At 43.4% G+C, this 20,550-nt stretch overlaps 1 protein-coding gene across 1 annotated transcript in view; it reads left to right on the top strand.

Annotated features, from left to right (window-relative positions):
- fzd3 (frizzled class receptor 3) overlaps positions 1–20,550 on the top strand; it is a gene marked incomplete in the record, with an annotated part of 52,126 nt that overhangs the window by 353 nt on the left and 31,223 nt on the right. The window contains 1 exon segment of the mRNA NM_001129910.1: positions 8,250–8,709. Coding sequence (NP_001123382.1) covers positions 8,524–8,709 — 186 coding nt within the window.

Genomic DNA, 20,550 nt, shown 5'->3' with positions numbered 1-20,550 from the left:
CAGCCAAAACCGAACGTTCTATATTTCTGCTCAGTATTATACGGTACCGGGCCGGCAGCACCGGGGCACTGTGGGTAATGTAACGGGGCACTGTGGGTAATGTAACGGGGCACTGTGGGTAATGTAACGGGGCAGTGTGGGTAATGTAACGGGGCAGTGCGGGTAATGTAACGGGGCAGTGTGGGTAATGTAACGGGGCACTGTGGGTAATGTAACGGGGCACTGTGGGTAATGTAACGGGGCAGTGCGGGTAATGTAACGGGGCAGTGCGGGTAATGTAACGGGGCAGTGCGGGTAATGTAACGGGGCAGTGCGGGTAATGTAACGGGGCAGTGCGGGTAATGTAACGGGGCACTGCGGGTAATGTAACGGGGCAGTGCGGGTAATGTAACGGGGCAGTGCGGGTAATGTAACGGGGCAGTGCGGGTAATGTAACGGGGCAGTGCGGGTAATGTAACGGGGCACTGTGGGTAATGTAACGGGGCAGTGCGGGTAATGTAACGGGGCACTGTGGGTAATGTAACGGGGCACTGTGGGTAATGTAACGGGGCAGTGCGGGTAATGTAACGGGGCAGTGCGGGTAATGTAACGGGGCAGTGCGGGTAATGTAACGGGGCAGTGCGGGTAATGTAACGGGGCAGTGCGGGTAATGTAACGGGGCAGTGCGGGTAATGTAACGGGGCAGTGCGGGTAATGTAACGGGGCAGTGCGGGTAATGTAACGGGGCAGTGCGGGTAATGTAACGGGGCAGTGCGGGTAATGTAACGGGGCAGTGCGGGTAATGTAACGGGGCAGTGCGGGTAATGTAACGGGGCAGTGCGGGTAATGTAACGGGGCAGTGCGGGTAATGTAACGGGGCACTGCGGGTAATGTAACGGGGCACTGCGGGTAATGTAACGGGGCACTGCGGGTAATGTAACGGGGCACTGCGGGTAATGTAACGGGGCACTGCGGGTAATGTAACGGGGCACTGCGGGTAATGTAACGGGGCACTGCGGGTAATGTAACGGGGCACTGCGGGTAATGTAACGGGGCAGTGCGGGTAATGTAACGGGGCAGTGCGGGTAATGTAACGGGGCAGTGCGGGTAATGTAACGGGGCAGTGCGGGTAATGTAACGGGGCAGTGCGGGTAATGTAACGGGGCAGTGCGGGTAATGTAACGGGGCAGTGCGGGTAATGTAACGGGGCAGTGCGGGTAATGTAACGGGGCAGTGCGGGTAATGTAACGGGGCAGTGCGGGTAATGTAACGGGGCAGTGCGGGTAATGTAACGGGGCAGTGCGGGTAATGTAACGGGGCAGTGCGGGTAATGTAACGGGGCAGTGCGGGTAATGTAACGGGGCAGTGCGGGTAATGTAACGGGGCAGTGCGGGTAATGTAACGGGGCAGTGCGGGTAATGTAACGGGGCAGTGCGGGTAATGTAACGGGGCAGTGCGGGCAATGTAACGGGGCAGTGCGGGCAATGTAACGGGGCAGTGCGGGCAATGTAACGGGGCACTGTGGGTAATGTAACGGGGCAGTGCGGGTAATGTAACGGGGCACTGTGGGTAATGTAACGGGGCAGTGCGGGCAATGTAACGGGGCACTGCGGGCAATGTAACTCGGGGGCAGCCTGACACTCTTCTTTTCTTATTGTATGTACCATTATTGGAATTGGCATTATATTTGGCATTATTGGGCATTGGAATTGCATTGGGCATTTGTGAGCATTGGGGCTGCATTGGGCATTATTGGGCTTTGGCACAGTATTTGGCATTAGTGGCCACTGGAGTTTGTGTAGTAACATTAGGCATTTGCATCCGCACTTGGCATTACTGGCTATAATTTATTTGGATAGCATGTGGCATTGGTGAAGTTGGAACTGATTGGGGCATTACTGGTTTTGGAGGTGTGTGTAACATAGGGTATTGGTATTGTGTGTGGCATTAGTGGCCTTGGGAATTGCGTGTGGCATTAGTGGCCGTGGGGAGTGGCATGTAGTGGCTGTGGGGAATGGCGTGTGGCATGTAGTGGCCGTGGGGAGTGGCATGTAGTGGCTGTGGGGAATGGCGTGTGGCATGTAGTGGCCGTGGGGAATGGCGTGTGGCATTAGTTGCCATGGGGAATGGCGTGTGGCATGTAGTGGCCGTGGGGAATGGCGTGTGGCATGTAGTGGCCGTGGGGAATGGCGTGTGGCATTATGGCAGTAGGCAGTTGCATTGAAATGAGTTAATGAGCAGTGTGTATTAGCCCAGCTAGTAGCTGTATTGGCAGCCAGTGTATAATGCCATGGGATTGCTGGGTAGGGGTATTTTCATATAGAGAGTATTTCTATCAGTGTGAAGCAGGCAGAATCCACTAGCACTGTGTGTCCTGATACTAACTCCATGTCCAGCGATAACAGCGATGCCTTATGGGACAGATATAACCGATATACTTGCATGTGAGCTCTGTGTAATACATTGCTACCACTTGCTTGTTAAATTATTGTAAATCCATGTACGTTATAAATGAATGTAATTTGCTGGCACTATATAAATAAATGATGATGATTTCAATGTCTGCCCCTTACTCACCCTGGCGTAGTTTAACCATAGTGTCTTTTTAATTGCTCCCATTCTGTCTTAATGGATGAGATCTAAGGGCAAGTGACACTATATGGATGTGGCTGCTGGATATATAAATGCACATTGCATGGGGAAGGGGGGGCACTGTTATGTATATATTTGTAGTTATATAGTATGTATGTAGTTAAAGGGGTAGTTCACCTTTAACTTAACTTTTAATTGATGATGTAGACATTGATATACCGAGAGAATTTGCAATTGGTCTTCATTTTTTATGGTTTTTCAGTTGTTTGGATTTTTGTTTAGCAGCCCTCCATTTGGTATTTTAGCAGCTCTCTAGTTGCTAGGGTCTTATTTACCCTAGCTACCGGCAGTAGTTTAAATGAGAGGTGGGAATATGAATAGTAGAGGGCCAGCATAGAAAGATAAGTAACAAGAAGTAACAATAACAATAAAACTGGAGCCTCACAGAGCAATAGTTTGTGGCTGCTGGGGGTCAGCGACCCCCATTTGAAAGCTGGAAAGAGGCAGAAGAGGAAGGCAAATAATTCCAAAAAAACAAATAATGAAAACCAGTTGCTAGGAATAGGGCATTCTATAACATATTAAAAGTATGATGTTGAGTGTTATTTTGAGACAATTTGCAATTGGTCTTCCTTTTTTATTTTTTGAAGTTTTTGAATTCATTAGGTTTTTGTTGAGCAGCTCTCCAGTTTGCAATTTCAGCAGTTATCTAGTTGTAGGGTCCAATTTAACCTAGCAACCTGGCAGGAGTTGGGAAGATAAGCTGGGGAATGAATAGAGTAGGGACTGAATCAAAAGATAAGCAATAAAAGTAACAATAAAACGGGAGCCTCGCAGAGCAATAGTGTTTGGCTGCCGGGGTCAGTGACCCCCATTTGAAAGCTGGAAAGAGCTTGAGGAGAAAAGCAAATAATTCAAAAACTATACAAAATAAAAAATGAAACTCAATTGAAGAGTTGCTAAGGTGAACTTCCCCTTTAAGCAGAACAGGCCACGGTATGTACAGAAATGTATGTGTAACGAGCATTGTATGCAACGTGCCTGATGCCTTTCTTTCACCAGAGGAACAGAATGCTTTCTCCGGCCCGTGTTGTGTGCATATCCTGCTACTGTGTTTATTGGAGTCTGAGTGATTGGATTGTGGGATCAGAGGGCCCCGCCGACTAAGTGCCTTGCATCATATCAACTCTACATTTATTTAAACTGCAAAAGGATAAAGTGTTGGCAGCCAAGCCTCCTGTTATGTTATCCTTGCACGACTCACTGACTTTATTTTTTATGCTTTGCTTAATATTTTGCTTCTGCAAATTCCATCATTGCTAGAGGTAAAAAAAAAAAAAGAATTTGGTGGGCTGTAGTTGGGGGGGGGGGGGGGGGAGTTGTTGATCCAGTCCTTACTATACAAGGAATATTGTTAAAGGGGAACTCAACCCAAACACAAGCTTTATAAAAAGTAACACACATTTCAAGCAGCTTGGCAATATTAAAGAATATGCAGCCTTTTCATGATGTTTAATGTAATAATATGGTTTGGAACCGTTCCCTAAGCCCCGCCCCCGGTTCCCCTGCTGATCTGGCTGACTACTTTGTGACTCAAATAAACTTTAACAGTCGTCGCCTGTCCCCAGCCTGCCTTCAGCCTGCCTCCTCCCAATCCCACAATTCCCTGCTCACAAGATGTCAATAAGGAAAGGTGCAATGCATTGTGGGTTATGTAGTTCCTGCATGCTGCCTGTAAACTGTGGGGAAGTTGTTAAAATTTGTAACATCAGAGTTTTAGTCCCTCCTCCCCTGCCAAAATTTCAAATGATGCAGAAAGAGAAGAACTGTTTTGCAGCTGGATTTCAGCATATAAAATGGTATTTCTTACTAATGTTTGAAGGATAAGATTACAGTGATAGGGATATTAGGGTTTTCTGTGTTGTGTTGTGCTCTTTTGCTATTTTGGAAGCCAGAGTTCCCCTTTAAAGTGATTTTTTGGTATATAATATAATGACTGTAGTCTTTTTAAGTCTGCCACCCATGCCGCTGTGTTCTCAGCTTAATTACTTACCTTTTATCAGTCTCCCCTTTTTCACTCTATGATGTGTTTGTCTAATGCAGTGGTTTGCAACTGGACTAGTTGATGGTTAATTTGTGTGCACGGTCAGCTGACTGCCCAACCGCGTAGGTCCTCTAAGACCTTGGCCATCAGCTTGAGGGCTGAATGATCAGATCTGGCCAGTTTGACCAGGTTCTTGGCGACTTGAGGCCCTGTAGCGTCCCAGTTAAACTTCCAGATGACCGCCATTACCAGTGTGCTGATGAGTCGAAGTCGTATAACCATATGTTTTTTAGTCATTTGGTGCAATTTGTTTAGTGTAACCAATGCAAGAATTTATATCTGTATGTGGGTGTGTTTGTTCCTGGTATAAAAACTGTATAGTTACCACCATTAAAAAAAAAAAGTCTGTCCATATGTATGTATGTATGTGTGTGCTAGGAGGAATTTAGTTTTTGGGATTTACTACACATATCATGACTATGTAAAGGTCAATAACCAGTGTCTTCATATTCACCCCCAAGTTACAGGTGTCATGACAAAGTAAGGCCTGACTTCTATAGACCTCATTGACCTGTGATCCTTACACCAATTGTTCTGTAAAATAGGGGTCTTATCCTGTCATGTGATGACCATGATCCCAGGGTGTAGCTGTCAGCGAGTAGGTTATTATCCTTTATCTGCAGGAGGGGTAAGAGGCATTGGCAACTAGGGACTGTGATCTATAGTCTAAATGTATCTGCCAATAAACAGCATGAAAAAATAGGATGGATTGCAAGCTCTTGGAACACATTTTTCCAATAGCTCTTGTTTTTTTTTTTTAGTCAATGAGAAACGTGCATTTCTCGATCTGCTGTTGCGGCTAGGGCAGTACACACAGTATGTTGCCTGGAGAGGGCCATTTGTACACTGTGTCAGCTTTTATGGTTTGAAAGAACACATGTAACCTTAGACGAGTGGAATTGTAGCCCTTGGCTCTTCGACAAGGACTCATACCGAGGTATAGCTTTTCCTTACATATTCAAGCAGGGCTGTAGTGTGCAATTACCAGCAACGTACATGCAGACAAAAATTATATACACTACAAATGACTTTCTGATGTGTCTTTTGTAATCTCAGACTTCTCTATGCCAGCTGTCATCTCGGCCTGTGATGGGCTTCGTCTTTGGAGTCAAAACGGCACTTTGGTCAAGTTTTTTCTTGTTTTGCCAGCTGCCCTTTTCTATAGGCACAACAAATACATAGAGTCCAATAAGTGCCAAAGACATAATGGATCTGTACAGCTGGCCATACTCACCATTATTATCGAATGAAACAAGATTTTGTATGATATTCGGTGCATGTATGGTGACTGACGAGACCAATATCGCAAAAGCCTTGGCTACTGGTTGTGTTGTTTATTGGACGGGACAGAAAGTTTTGATAGGGTGCCGTTGAAGGCGACCAAGCAAAAGCAAGCGTTTAGGGATGAATCATCAGATAGGGGTAAAATTCCTATTATTTCTACCTCCATATCTAACGATTTAGCCCTGAACATTAGTTGAGGGTACTAGCCATCTTTCCTGCAACCGATGGTTGTAACATGTATGGCTGCCTTTAAAACGCTGGTAACAATATGAATAGTTGAAGCTCAGTGACCCTTAGTGTGAAATTGGCACAGTGACCCTTAGTGTGAAATTGGCACAGTGACCCTTAGTGTGAAATTGGCACAGTGACCCTTAATGTGAAATTGGCACAGTGACCCTTAGTGTGAAATTGGCACAGTGACCCCCAGCGTCAAATTGGCACAGTGACCCCCAGCGTCAAATTGGCACAGTGACCCCCAGCGTCAAATTGGCACAGTGACCCCCAGCATCAAATTGGCACAGTGACCCCCAGCATCAAATTGGCACAGTGACCCCCAGCATCAAATTGGCACAGTGACCCCCAGCGTGAATTTGGCACAGTGACCCCCTGCGTGAATTTGGCGCTATTTAATGGGAATCCTGTTTTCAACCGTTGAAGAGTGGGCAGAGCGCCTGAAGGTTCTGCTGCTTCTATATCATCATACAATCCCCATACTTATCCCTTATGGACAGACATGGGAACCCTTACTCCATTCGCACTTTACATGGTCGTCACATTCCTTTACGCTGCCCTCTGGCACTGAAATAGATTTTTTCATGGACGTATATTAATCATCTTTCACCCTTTGTTGCTCTGCTTCCAAACCACATCTTTTTGTGGCGTGTATGTACAAGTCTGCAAAAAAGCAAATTTTTTTGGTTTATGTGCAGTAGTTTCCATCCAACGCAAGAACAAAACATAGATATCCAAATGATTATGCTCCCATGTATTGAGGACCATTACAATCTGTCCAGTCCAAGGGCACAAGGGTGCTGGTTCTCTGTCATTGGGTGCAGGGACTGAGACACCCACAAGGGAGCCTGAGGGGAGCAGTTATTCAGATATGCAGCCTATTATTAACAGACAGTTGGGCCCCAGGTATCCCGTAATACAGATATGCCACTTATCATTTAAACGGACAGGTGAGCCTAAGGCCTACACCAGGTGTGGTCAGTTGCGTCTGCATAACGCTCACATTACAGAGTGACCCCGTGTCACTCATTGGTGAAAACTTAGCCAATGGGGTTTATATTACAGGGTCACTTTTTGGGTACATTCGTGTTCATCTGGAAGCCAGAGGGGTATAAGAGAGATAGTAGAATCTACAGAGCTGACAATCGAACTACAGAGGGTCCACACCATTGTCTATGAAACGTAACCTTCAGGTTAACTTTTATTATGTTATAGATTGGCCTATTCTTAGCAGCTTTTACATTGGTCTTAATTTTTTGTAGTTTTTGAATTCTTTCCCACATATGTAATGAAAGGCACTAAGTTTGCCAAAGAGCAATAACTCATATCAACCAATAAGAAGTTTTATTTTAAACAAGTGACCAAAAAATTCTACCTACTGATTGGTTGCTATGGGTTACTGCTCCTGGGCAAACTTAGTGCCTTTTATTTCATAACCCCTTTTGCCTTTCCCTTCAGCCTTGAAATGGGGGTCCCTGACCCCGGCAGCCCAAAAAACTATTTTTATTGCCATTGTTACTTATGTTATTATTCAAGCCCTTCCATAATCATATTCCTGCCTCTTTCAAATCACTGCCCGGTCGCTAAGTTAAATTGGACCCTAGCAACCAGATAATTGCCAAAATTCCAAACTAGAGAGCTGCTGTAAATAATAAATAATGAAGACCAATTGCAAAATGTTTTAGCATAACATTCTCTTCATCATACTAAAAGTTAATTCAAGAGTGAAGACACACACAGCTGCTTAGTAGCAGCTACTTTTTCACGGCTACTATGCCAAAAAATCCCCTGCCATAGACAGTACTGAGAATAGCCTCTGCTAAAACACACGTAGAGACAATTATCAGTAAATGATCAGCATTGTCTGTTTTAGTAGCCACGACAAGTAGCTGCTACCAGTAGCTCTGTGTGTCTTCACCCTAAAGGCGAACAACCCTTTTAAAGGGAGATAAAGCTCAACAAATGGACCTTAATGTATTTTACGTAACACAGATTAAATTGTTGTTATTGTAGCTTAGTAATATCATTTAATAAATGGTTATCTTTTGCTTTTTTGTAGGTTATTGGGCTTTTGGACCTTAAAATGGAGACAGTTGTTTGGGAGTACGGTTAAAAGAACGGGCAACAGAGCTTACATTCCATCCTTGGATACCATATAGCAACAAGATGAAGTCCGTTGTAGCGAAGAGGAAGACAGAAGAAATATGTTTATTCCTAATGTCTGTTCTCCTGCACGGGGGTTACTGAAATTTCCGTAGTCAATGAAACTTGGAAACCTTCGGACGTAGGACATTGGCACTTAAAGGGCACATGTGGCTTTGCATTCTCCCATCATGGCTGCCTACGTGATTTCCTGTCTTTGGTTATCGGTGGTACTTGCCCAGAAAAGCATGGGGCACAGTCTGTTTGCCTGTGAGCCAATCACACTAAGGATGTGTCAGGACCTTCCTTATAATTCCACCTTCATGCCGAACCTTCTGAATCATTACGACCAACAAACTGCGGCTCTGGCAATGGAGGTAAGTGACCGTCCTTTCTAATAATTCTCATATACAGGTATAGGACCCATTATCCAGAATGCTCGGGACCAAGGGTATTCCGGATAAGGGGTCTTTCCGTAATTTGGATCTCCATACCTACAGTCCACTAAAAAATCAATAAAACATTAATTAAACCTAATAGGATTGTTTTGCATCCAAGGGGTAATTATATCTTAGTTGGGATCAAGTACAGGTACTGTTTTATTATTACAGAGAAAAGGGAATCATTTAACCATTAAATAAACCCAATAGGGCTGTTCTGCCCCAATAAGGGGTAATTATATCTTAGTTGGGATCAAGTACAGGTACTGTTTTATTATTACAGAGAAAAGGGAATCATTTAACCATTAAATACACCCAATAGGGCTGTTCTGCCCCAATAAGGGGTAATTATATCTTAGTTGGGATCAAGTACAGGTACTGTTTTATTATTACAGAGAAAAGGGAATCATTTAACCATTAAATACACCCAATAGGGCTGTTCTGCCCCAATAAGGAGTAATTATATCTTAGTTGGGATCAAGTACAGGTACTGTTTTATTATTACAGAGAAAAGGGAATCATTTAACCATTAAATAAACCCAATAGGGCTGTTCTGCCCCAATAAGGGGTAATTATATCTTAGTTGGGATCAAGTACAGGTACTGTTTTATTATTACAGAGAAAAGGGAATCATTTAACCATTAAATAAACCCAATAGGGCTGTTCTGCCCCAATAAGGGGTAATTATATCTTAGTTGGGATCAAGTACAGGTACGGTTTTATTATTACAGAGAAAACAGGAAAACATTTTTTAAAATTCTGAATTATTTGATTAAAATGGAGACTATGGGGGACAGGCTTTCCGTAATTCGGAGCTTTCTGCATAACAGGTTTCCAGATAAGGTATCCCATACCTGTATTCCGATTCTCTTTCAGCTTAATTATGTTTACATTCACCTGAGTACACCAAAGCACATTATTTCTCAAATGAGGGTGCTGTACGAATAGCCAACAGCGACACGGATAATCGGAATTATATATAAATTTAGGATACATTTTTATCTTGTCGGATCTCTGTCGTCTTTGAGAACCAAAGTGAATTGTGTTTAGAAAATCATCAGATTTAATTTCATGTGTTGCTCTAGGCTTGAAGGAGGGGACGGCACATCCTGAAACTCCATCTATTGCAAATGAATGTTGGCCCAATGTAACCCGGTATCATTTACCAGTGTGCAGACAATCGTGCTCTATCCTGCACCTTGGCAGATAACGTGTTTCTCCTCAAGATTAGACTCCAGCCGGTTTGAGCTTTTGTACTGGACATTTTTTTATTTATATATAACAAACGAAAAGATAGAAGTTTTTATGAGGCAGGAAGGTAAAATAAAGGGAAAGTTATCATATACAGGACCAGTGACATACTCAGCACTGACTAGTAGTTATTATTAATCGATATTAGTTTAGTTTTATAGTTTGTAAATTTTGTCCCATATCTAGTAATTATAACAACCAGTCACAGAGCTTTAAATACTGCCTGCTGGTTGGTTGCTGGACATGAAGCAACATTCATACCAGTCATTACATTACCCCTTGAACAAGCAGCACTCGCTGTGTGTGGGTAAGTTCGCTGGGCAATTTGGCTGATAAAGGTGGCCATACACGGGCAGATTTAAAGGAATGGTTCAGTGTAAAAATTAAACTGGGTAAAATAGACAGACTGGGCAAAATAAAACATGTTTTCAATATACCGTAACCGTATATACTCGAGTATAAGCCAAGTGTTTCAGCTGAATGTGCTGAAAAAGTCACCATCGGCTTATACTCGAGTATATACGGTAGGTAGTCAGGCAAAAATGTAATCTATAAAGGCTGGAATGAGCAGATGTCTAACATAATAGCCAGAGCACTACTTCCTGCTTTCAGCTCTCTAAGCTGTTAGCAGTCAGTAACCAATCAGTGACTTGATGGAGGGCCATATGGGACATAACTGTTCAGTTAGTTTGCTATCGAATCGAACCTGCGTGCTCACAAACTAACTGACCGTTATGTCCCATATGGCGCCCCCTAAAGTCACTGACTAACTAAGAGGTTAGAGAGCTCTAAGCAGGAAGTAGTGGTCTGGCTATTATGTTAGACATCTGCCCACTCCAGCCTTTATAGATTACATTTTTGCCTAACTAACTATATTACAAATATTTTTTATCTTGCTCAGTCTGTCTATTTTACCCAGTTTAATTTTTACACTGAACTGTTCCTTTTAAGCTTCAGACCAATTTGGCAGCCTATCTGCCCGTGTGTGGGGTCCCCAATCTGCCCGTGTGTGGGGCCCTCTGACGGGTCTACCCGACCCATTTCTGACTGAAAATTGGGCAGATTTCAATCTCTCTGGTTTGATTTTCCAGTTGGATCAGGGACCACATTGGCTTGTTGATCCAGTCCTTGCTCCAACGGCTCCTTTTCTCATTGTTGTGATTTGATTGTTTGGCCCCCTTGGGTGGGTATATTGAAAGATCTGCCCATTTGGTGACTTTGTCCTTGCTATAGGGTAATAGCATATTACCCATACCTTCGTATTTCCATTTAGCCCTTGCTTACGCTAAGCACAATATTGAAAAGCTTTTCCATTTCACCAGACTGGCTTTGGAGCCCGGAGGCACCAATTAACAGAAGTTCCAAGATATGACTCTTTATTTATTTATTTATTTATATTTGTGAGTCTAAGAAGCTTTTGCGGGGTTAAGTATCTCCGCCGGGTTCTCTATCCCCTCTGGCCATCGAAGTGTTAATGGAACCAGTCAGGTGACATTCCCGCCTTTGAAGCCAGTCTGCTGCTGATTGTCGGACCGTTAGCGAAACCGGCATCAGGGCGTCTGTCCTTTTGAAGCTGGACGTTCATGTAAATATCTATTTCTATTATGGCCTGAGAAAGGCGTCTTATTTGTTTGGGTTCAACATGTTCCACGTTTTACAAACGGATGCCTTGTTTGTGTCATATTGATGCTGCCTCTTGCTGTGGCCTCGGGGCGGAATTGTGCTGCTATTGCCTATTTTGTCATGTAGTCACGGTGAATTGTCTTGCATAATCTCAGGTCTTCCCTTGTTCTGATTGATAAAGTATTCTCAGATTCGCTCAAATCTGAGCGAATCTGAGATTCAGTGTAAAATTCAGTTCAGTGTAAAAATGAAACTGGGTAAAATAGACAGACTGTGCAAAATAAAATATATTTCTAATATAGTTAGTTAGGCAAAAATGGAATCTATAAAGGCTGGAGTGGGCAGATGTCTAACATAATAACCAGCACGCAGTCAGATTCAAAAGCAAACTAACTGAGCAGTTATGTCCCATATGGCCCCCCTCAAGTCACTGATTGGTTACTGACTGCTAACCGCTTAGACAGCTGTAAAGGAAGAAGTAGTGTTCTGGCTATTATGTCAGACATCTGCCCACTCCAGCCTTTATAGATTCCATTTTTGCCTAACTAACTAACTATATTAGAAATATATTTTATTTTGCCCTATCTATTTTACCCAGTTTCACTTTTACACTGAACTGTTCCTTTGAGAAATGCCAGTTCATCAGATTTTATTATTATTATAGTAGAATAGATATATAATCAAAGTTTTTATTAATTTTCTCCAATCCCAGCATTCTTTTTGGTCTCAAGCCAACTCAGGTGACATCTTGAAAGACTGAAATAAATTTTCTAGTAACAAAATATCCAAGTCCCAAAACTAAGATAGCCAATTATTATTGGATAGATATAACCACAAGTCATTTTGATGTTTGTTATATCAAAATGACATAAATCTTGAAAACTGGGACTTCGGTTAATGAAAACATACTATGCAGGCCCTCTACTATTCATATTCCCATCTTTCGTTTAAACCACTGCCTGGTCGCTAGGGTAAATAAGACCCTAGCAACCAGAGAGCTGCTAAAATACCAAATGGAGAGCTGCTGAACAAAAATCTAAACAACCACAAAAAATAAATCCACATGAAAATGATGACAGTTTTCTTTAGTCTCTTATGTTAACATTCAGGAATATTTTATACTGTATTGGTGGTGAGTATCAGAATAGAAAGGCAAATCATTCCAAAAATGTGTAGACCAAGTGCAAAGGTGCTCGGATCAGTTCAGTCTATAAGTTACTAGTGGTATATTATTTAGGGTTCTTTTAAATAATATAGGTCCAAAGAGGTCCGTTAATTAGCATCTGCTAATTCAGAACCAGCAATGCAAAGACAGTAGCACTTTGATTTACAAAGAACTTTAATATGTGATAATTTAGGTATTAAGTATTATTCATGTTATTCAGGGACAGAGGGATTCTGTTTGGGCAGTATTATAGGTATTGTTCCCATGGGAGGGGAAACCAGGCTAATGGAAACCGGAGCATCCCTGCACCTGTGATTGTGGGAAGGCTGAGCTGGGTGTGGTCAAGCAGAAACAGCCCGCGAGTGGCTCATCACAATAGGGAGCACTGAATCCCCACTGGACCGGAGTAACAGGGAGGTGGAAGCCGGTAGGATATTATTATGCAGGTGTAATATGCACTGAAGAGTAAAGAGCATATTCCACTGCCTGGGAACATCAAAGAGTCAGGGGTGGCCGGTTCTGGGTCACTAGTTGCCTCTAAGGACGTTAGCCAGCATGATATCAACCTCCAGTCAGTTGCCCCTTAGAGAAAAAAAAGTTCTGCTTATTGGCAAAATCTGCCTAGGGTGTCTAGTTGCTAATATATCGGTGCCTATGCCAGAAGAACTTACAATCTAGTTTCACTACCAGACATGCCGCGCATGATCTTTGATTGATTTTATTGACTCTACACTCTCCCTTTCTGAACGAAGTCCCATCCCCCTAGTTTTTTAAGCAATATTACTTATTATAGCGGTGCTCTCCAACCTTTTTTGCACCATGGTCCGGTTCCAAGCAAGACAATTTTTCCAAGGACCAGGGATGGTGGGTATAATACAGCTCATCATAATACAAAATCAGTGGGAGACCTGAGCTTGTTTCCCTGAAACTAGATGTGCCCAGCCCCCTTGCCCTACTTACTCCCACCTAAGTGGTGACATCCCCTGACGCTTAGTATGGAGCTTTAAGTACTTTGGTCCTTTTCTCAATCCGTAGAAAGCTTCCTGGGCTTCGCATAGCTGTTGTCATGGAGTTGGGATCACAGCTAATTGGGACCAGAGGTGGCCCAGTTTACCACAGCCAGGCACCGTTCCTGGGCCTGGTGGTTGGGGACCCCTGTATTATAGCATCATATCTTTGAGAGTAGTGTAGGCATTACGTGCCCTTCAAAAAAAGATGTATGCGTGGCCTTTAAAGCCATCAACGAGTGGATATTTACCCCAAAGTGCTCACCCAAGTTGGAACAATCCATTGTTCGGCCCTGGACCAACAACTAAATCATTACGGGGCCCTAGGGAGACTCGTTGGGAGAGGACTACGTCGATGCACCAACTGTCTAACACAATTTTCTAGCCTTCCCAATGGATATCTGGTCAATTCTCATCAGATAATGGTAGGGAAGGCCCAAACATGGCTGCCGAATTGGAAGGGCAGCTTTTATTGGCCCGTGTATAGCTGCCCTGCGAGAATAGGGACCTAGTTTTAAAGGTATTTATATGAAAAAATATGTATTTTTTTTAAAATAAAACCTTACTGCAATGATAAGAGTTGAATGACTTTATTTGAAGTTGAAGATCCCCCCCGTAATCTCTCCCCTGCGCTGCCGTGTGTTTACCACGAAGGAAATTGGCTAATTTATTATAAATGACTAAACCCCCCCTACTTTTTTTTTCCCACATCCCGGGCTTATTCTTACATGACTGTTTGAAAAGAGGGGGGTTTTTCTCTTTTTACTGCTCCAGCGAACCGTGACAATGCGGATTGTAACCACATTAAACATAATTAATCGCACTTTTTTTGCCTTTCTCGCGCTGTCGTGTGAAGGAGAACTTTCAGCAAATGGAATTTCTGCAGGTGATTTATCACAGAGATTGGAATTGCCATCTTGGTAAATGTTTATCCTTCAAACAGATTTGGATGAATTATTTTATCATTTTTGCTGAGCTCTTGACTTTTTTTTTAGCCTGAAAAGCTGCCCAAGCTTGCTCCGTTTTACTTCCAGTTAAGAAACAATAGAGGCTTCCTTGCACTGGGGCTACAGGGGGACCAGCTGACAAAAGTAGGATTTAAAGTGCAGGAACAATAGGAGGTTTCCTTATTCACATGATCCTGAATGCTCTGGGTGGGAATTCCCTAGCAAATAAGAACAATACTGAATATCAATGGTTTGATCATGATTTTCCAATTACAACAGTTTTATTCTTACATTAAATAACATTTTCACTCTTGGCGCTACTGGTCGGTACGGTTAGATGTATACACTCACCCCAGGGCCAAACGATTTCAACGAGCCGATGCGGTCCCCGATCCGACTAAATCTTTTAACCTGCCTGATTGGTATCTCCTAAGAATGGCAGCTGTGATGTGGCAGCTAATTACCCATTATAAAGCAAATTTCTCTTCGTATTTTTCTCTATGTTCGTAGGAACATCCCTCTCTTTCCTATATAGGCACTCGGCCATTTATAAAACCATAGACCAGTTGCTCCCCAACCCCTTGGATGTTGCTCCCAGAGGCCCCAAAGCAGGTGTTTATTTTTGAATTCTTGGTTTGAAGGCATAAAGACCATGTGTACTGCCAAACAAAACCTCCTGTAGGCTGCCAGTCCATATAGGGGCTACCTAATAGCCAATCACAGCCCTTTCTTGGAAACAAGTCTGTAAGCTGCCAGCTCGGACTGGATGGACCGAGTTCGGAGCTTGTATTTGCTCAGGAGTACCCTGGGCCGGTGCGGTTTTCAGCTAACATGGGGTATCAGGTCAGATTAAAATCACTGAGATGTGCGTAACATTTCGCTCCCCCCCCCCCCCCCCCCCCCCCCCCCCCCCCCCAGTGATTTAACCTTTCCTTCTCCTTTAAAGTTAACCATACACAAGGCCAACTTGGGTTGGATGTACAACTTGCTTCACTCCCCTTGAGTGGATTCCATTCTATAATGAGTAAGTGTAAATGTGATAGGGTGCTTAGATCGTAAGCTTCACTGGTGCAGAGACTAAGATAATGTCTATAAAGCACTATATAAATAAAAATAATAATGATTCCTGTTGGCTGTTGATACTGTACACACACATACTCTTTGGAGTCAGATTTTTAGCCCTTTCTCATCAATGGAGCAACGGCGGTTCATTTGGACCAGTAGATGATGGTTTAAAAAGCATTTGCCTGGGGGCCCATACAGAACAAGGGGCTGCAAATCAGTTAATTGGATAACTGTTCCCTGCATGTGTGGCCCATTTGCCCATTACTCTCCCTAATAACTAATTGCATTGTTCCTTATTAGAGCTCCATTTCCCCATTGTCTGTCCTACTGTTTTCTCTTCATGGCTTTAAAACCCACAGGAAATAGAGCATTTCTGTTATCTGACAGTGTTTGGCACAGACTCGCAACAGGAAATTTGGGAAGATACTTTTTTTTTTTTTTAAAAAAAGAAAAGGTATTTATCCAATTCAATGCACATGTTTATCACTCACCACAAATATTTCAATAATCTGTGTCTGGCAGATGCGCCAAATGCCATTACATGCTGGGTCTTATAATAACGGAGTACATTCTACTAACAATTCAACATTGTTGTTCTGTAGGCCTGGTCTGGCTTTGGATACAGAGAACTGTTTTAAAGGGAAAGTAAAGGTGACCATACATGGGTCGATTTCAGCTGCCAATATCAGTCCTTTAGACTGATTGGCTACTTATCTGCCCGTGTATGGGCACAACGACAGGCCTCCTCGATTGACATTTGGCTTGATCTTGATTTTTCTGCCGGATCGGGGACTGTTTCGGCTCGTTGGTGCGGTCCCTGATCCAACAGCGTCTATGCCCAAAGATCCACTCAGGGTCGGACTGGGCCGCCGGGACACCGCCCAGACCCAACCCTGTTGGCGCTTCCCTTGCCGCCGATCTCTTCCCCTCCGCATTCATGGGAGGATGTCCAGCGGGGGGGGGTTAGGGGTCTGCGGCGGGGGCCCTTGCAGGGGATGCTTACCTTTGGGGGTGCGCGAGCCGTGGTAGGCCCTGCACCCGCCAGTCTGACCCTGGATCCGCTCACTTGGCGACCTCTCCAAATGAGCAAATCTTACAGTGTATGTCAAGCAATTGGCACATAGATATAGCGAGAGGGGTTTTATCGTTTTATTGTTTATAGTTTACAGTAGGGAATCTGTTTCCTTCTACCAGAAATCGGGATGTGCCATTGAAAAGAATGAATCAGGCAGATAAAGCAGGTTCCTTCTGCGTTGGATTTTCATAGGACAACAATGGGTTTATTAAGGTCTGGTGCCTTTATTCTAGTGGAATTTAGACTTGTACAAAGCAAGACTCCTCCGTCTCTAGTGAAAGGCCCGTTGTGCAGAGAGAGTGCTCCGAGGAAGGCTTTTGTTGTCCCCTTTCCTCCCCACAGGGTGGACAGATTTGAGCGGTCCTGCTGTGCCTAGTCAGGGGTCTCTCTTTCAGCCGGAGCGAGGATTCATGACTTTTTAGGTGGGAGAATAAGGCTTTGTATCCAGAGCATTCCTTGGTTAAATAAGTCACTCTTTTGTTCAGATTCAATACCCCTTGTGTAGAAAAGGAAAGTGCTGTCCAACAGAGACACCAGAGATGGGAGATGTATCCCATAATATGCCAAGGTGCCTATCTTCTATCTCATTCTGTTTTACCTCTAGCTGCACAACTAATGAAAAGGTAATGATTATGCCAAATAATAAACAATAAATATTTCCCTTTATTAAATAACTAAAGGTGCCCATACACGGGCCGATTCTAGCTGCCGATATGGGTCCCTTAGACTGATTCAGCAGCTTATCGGCCCGTGTAGAGGCAGCAACAACGGGTCAGCTCGACATTTGGCTTGAAATCGCCCAGATATCGATCAGGCAGGTTAAAAAATCTAGTCTGATAGGGGGCCGCATCGGCTTGTTGATGCGGTCCTCGAACCGACTGCGCCTATTACCGTCGTTATAATTCAATCATTTGGCCCCAGGGCCAAATGACCAAATTAGCCTAAATTCATCCGATAACGCCCACCCGTAGGTGGGAATATCGGGAGAAGATCCGCTCGCTTGGCGACCTCGCGTATGGCCACCTTAATTCCTGAGCAAGGAATCCTCACAAACCCAATATTGGGCCTTATTGCCTATACAGCTGCTCAGTAATGATTCCCCACCCATCATGTCTCAGTACCACACCGAGGGAATTGTCTCACATCAAAGCCTAATGACAATGTAAATATTCCCCAGAAATGTTCGCCGTTTCCTTTGTATCTGCCCTACGAGTACAACAAGTTTGTAAGGCAATACATCCCATAATGAACGCGACCATCGCCTCCGCTGCCGCTGCACACAAACATGTTATTTTTTTCCTTATCTCCGTGCCGTTTGCATGCAGCCCGTCCTGTTCAATTACTTCCAGCAAAGCAATAAAACTATTTTCTACTACATTTGGATAGAGCCATAAAGCAATTCAAACAGGTAATCTTTCTGAAAACATGAATTACCTGTTTAGTACCTTGTAAATCTCTCACCCTGGCATTTGCTTTTAAAAGTAAATAATATATTCCGATGGCTGTTTTGCGGTTTTCAACTGGGTTTTTTATTTTGAAACCTTTGCATTTAGGTAGAAGATATTAAAGGGCAACTAAAGGATCCTGTACTATTGTAATCTGCCCACTACGACTTAGCATCTTTCTACTGTTCCTTTATTCCTACCCATCTGGCTGGGGAATGTACTTTATGGAGTACTGGGGCTGCCCCCCCCCCCGTCAGAAATGTAGGTCAAGCCCCCACTCCCAATGTGGGGAAGCTTCTGCTCGGCAAAGGCTTGATTGTGTGAGTGCACGCTCTGTGGTGACCTTTGTGCACTTCTGTGACTTGCACTAAGATGGGTCCAGGCAGACCACCTGTCACATAAAAAGCTAAAGATAAATAGATGATCTTGCATACAGTTTGCCTGATGTGGAGTATGACCTATAAAGATTTTGTTGAAGTTATCAGCCACTCTGTAATCTTGACCACCTTATTGGCTTAATGGCTTGTGTGTGGGCCCAAACAGTTCCTTACTTCCTAGGTCTGTTCAAGGACTAAAGCTGGCCATACACGTAACAACTTTCCTTCCATAACGACTAGGGATGAACCAAATCTGGTCAAAATATTTCAGCCAGCACAACAAGTAAAGTGCAAGCAGGGTTTAGCCCCTGCGTGTTTATTCAAAAAGCAACGTTTCGGGGGCGTACCCCTTCGTCAGGCATGAACCAAATCCACCATTTTAGGCTTTGCGTGTGGTGAAATATATTCAACATCACTTCTCCTTCCATAACGACAAGGGATGAACCAAATCCACAATTTTATGCTTAGCGTCTGGTGAAAAAAATATTCAGCATCAATTCTCCTTCCATAATGACTAGGGATGAACCAAATCCACCATTTTAGGCTTCACGTGTGGTGGAATATATTCTGCATCAATTCTCCTTCCATAACGACTAGGGATGAACCAAATCCACCATTTTAGGCTTCACGTGTGGTGGAATATATTCAGCATCAATTTTCCTTCCATAACGACTAGGGATGAACCAAATCCACCATTTTAGGCTTCACGTGTGGTGGAATATATTCAGCATCAATTCTCCTTCCATAATGACTAGGGATGAACCAAATCCACCATTATAGGCTTCACGTGTGGTGGAATATATTCAACATCAATTCTCCTTCCATAATGACTAGGGATGAACCAAATCCACCATTATAGGCATCACGTGTGGTGGAATATATTCAACATCCAATTTTCTTCCATAACGACAAGGGATGAACCAAATCCACCATTTTAGGCTTTGCGTGTGGTGAAAAATGTTCAACTTCCGTGTTTATGTGGCAAACATCACATGATTTTAGAGGAGACCTTGCACTCGGACATAAAAAACTGAATAACAAAAGTCATTTGCAAATTAAACATGCAACCCTAATTCTTTTTTTATATTAAATCATCCATATCTGTAATAAATGTGTTTTAAAATCTAATCTGTCAGTCATATATTGCCTGCTAGAGGCAGGGCAGGCATATATGACTGACAGATCAGATTTTTAGTCACAATTACTTTCACTGTCCATTCAGCACTTCCTACATGTCACCTAGATGGCTCATACACAAGATTTTGGGGTTACACCCAAAAAAAAAATCCCCGACTGTATCCCCCTGTATTTGGTGAATCCCTAGTAACAACCAATTTCATTGCGATCCGACACAACTTTTCGTCGTTAGCAATGAAATTTGCTGTTGGCAGTTTCCCAGCGTGGTCCTACGATAACAAAAAGATCTTTTATAAATCTGAATGTGTATTGGCAGCTTGTATACTAGCGTCACAGTATGGGTTCAGCCAGAGACCCCCAGCTCTCCATCTTGCCACTTCTCCCTCTCTATCAATGACAGACTTCCTTCTTTCTTCGACCCAGCTTGTTCACCCATTATTATGTAAATAGACATTCTGAGTCCCCCCCCCCCTTATCTGAAATCTGTTGTACCGCCCTGAAACATGTTAAATGGAAGCAGAAACTACATCGTCTGGAAGGTACAGACATCAGGTGCACAAATCGTAGAGAGAGGGTCTCTTGACTACTTTTCTTTACGTTCTTTTTGTACAGGTATCGGACCCCTTATACGGAAACCCATTATCCAGAAAGTTCTGAATTACGGAAAGGCCATATCCCATAAACTC

Source organism: Xenopus tropicalis, chromosome 5 (assembly GCF_000004195.4).
Source record: "Xenopus tropicalis strain Nigerian chromosome 5, UCB_Xtro_10.0, whole genome shotgun sequence".
Classification (NCBI taxonomy): Eukaryota; Metazoa; Chordata; class Amphibia; order Anura; family Pipidae; genus Xenopus; species Xenopus tropicalis.
This window is presented reverse-complemented; position numbering and strand designations above follow the sequence as displayed.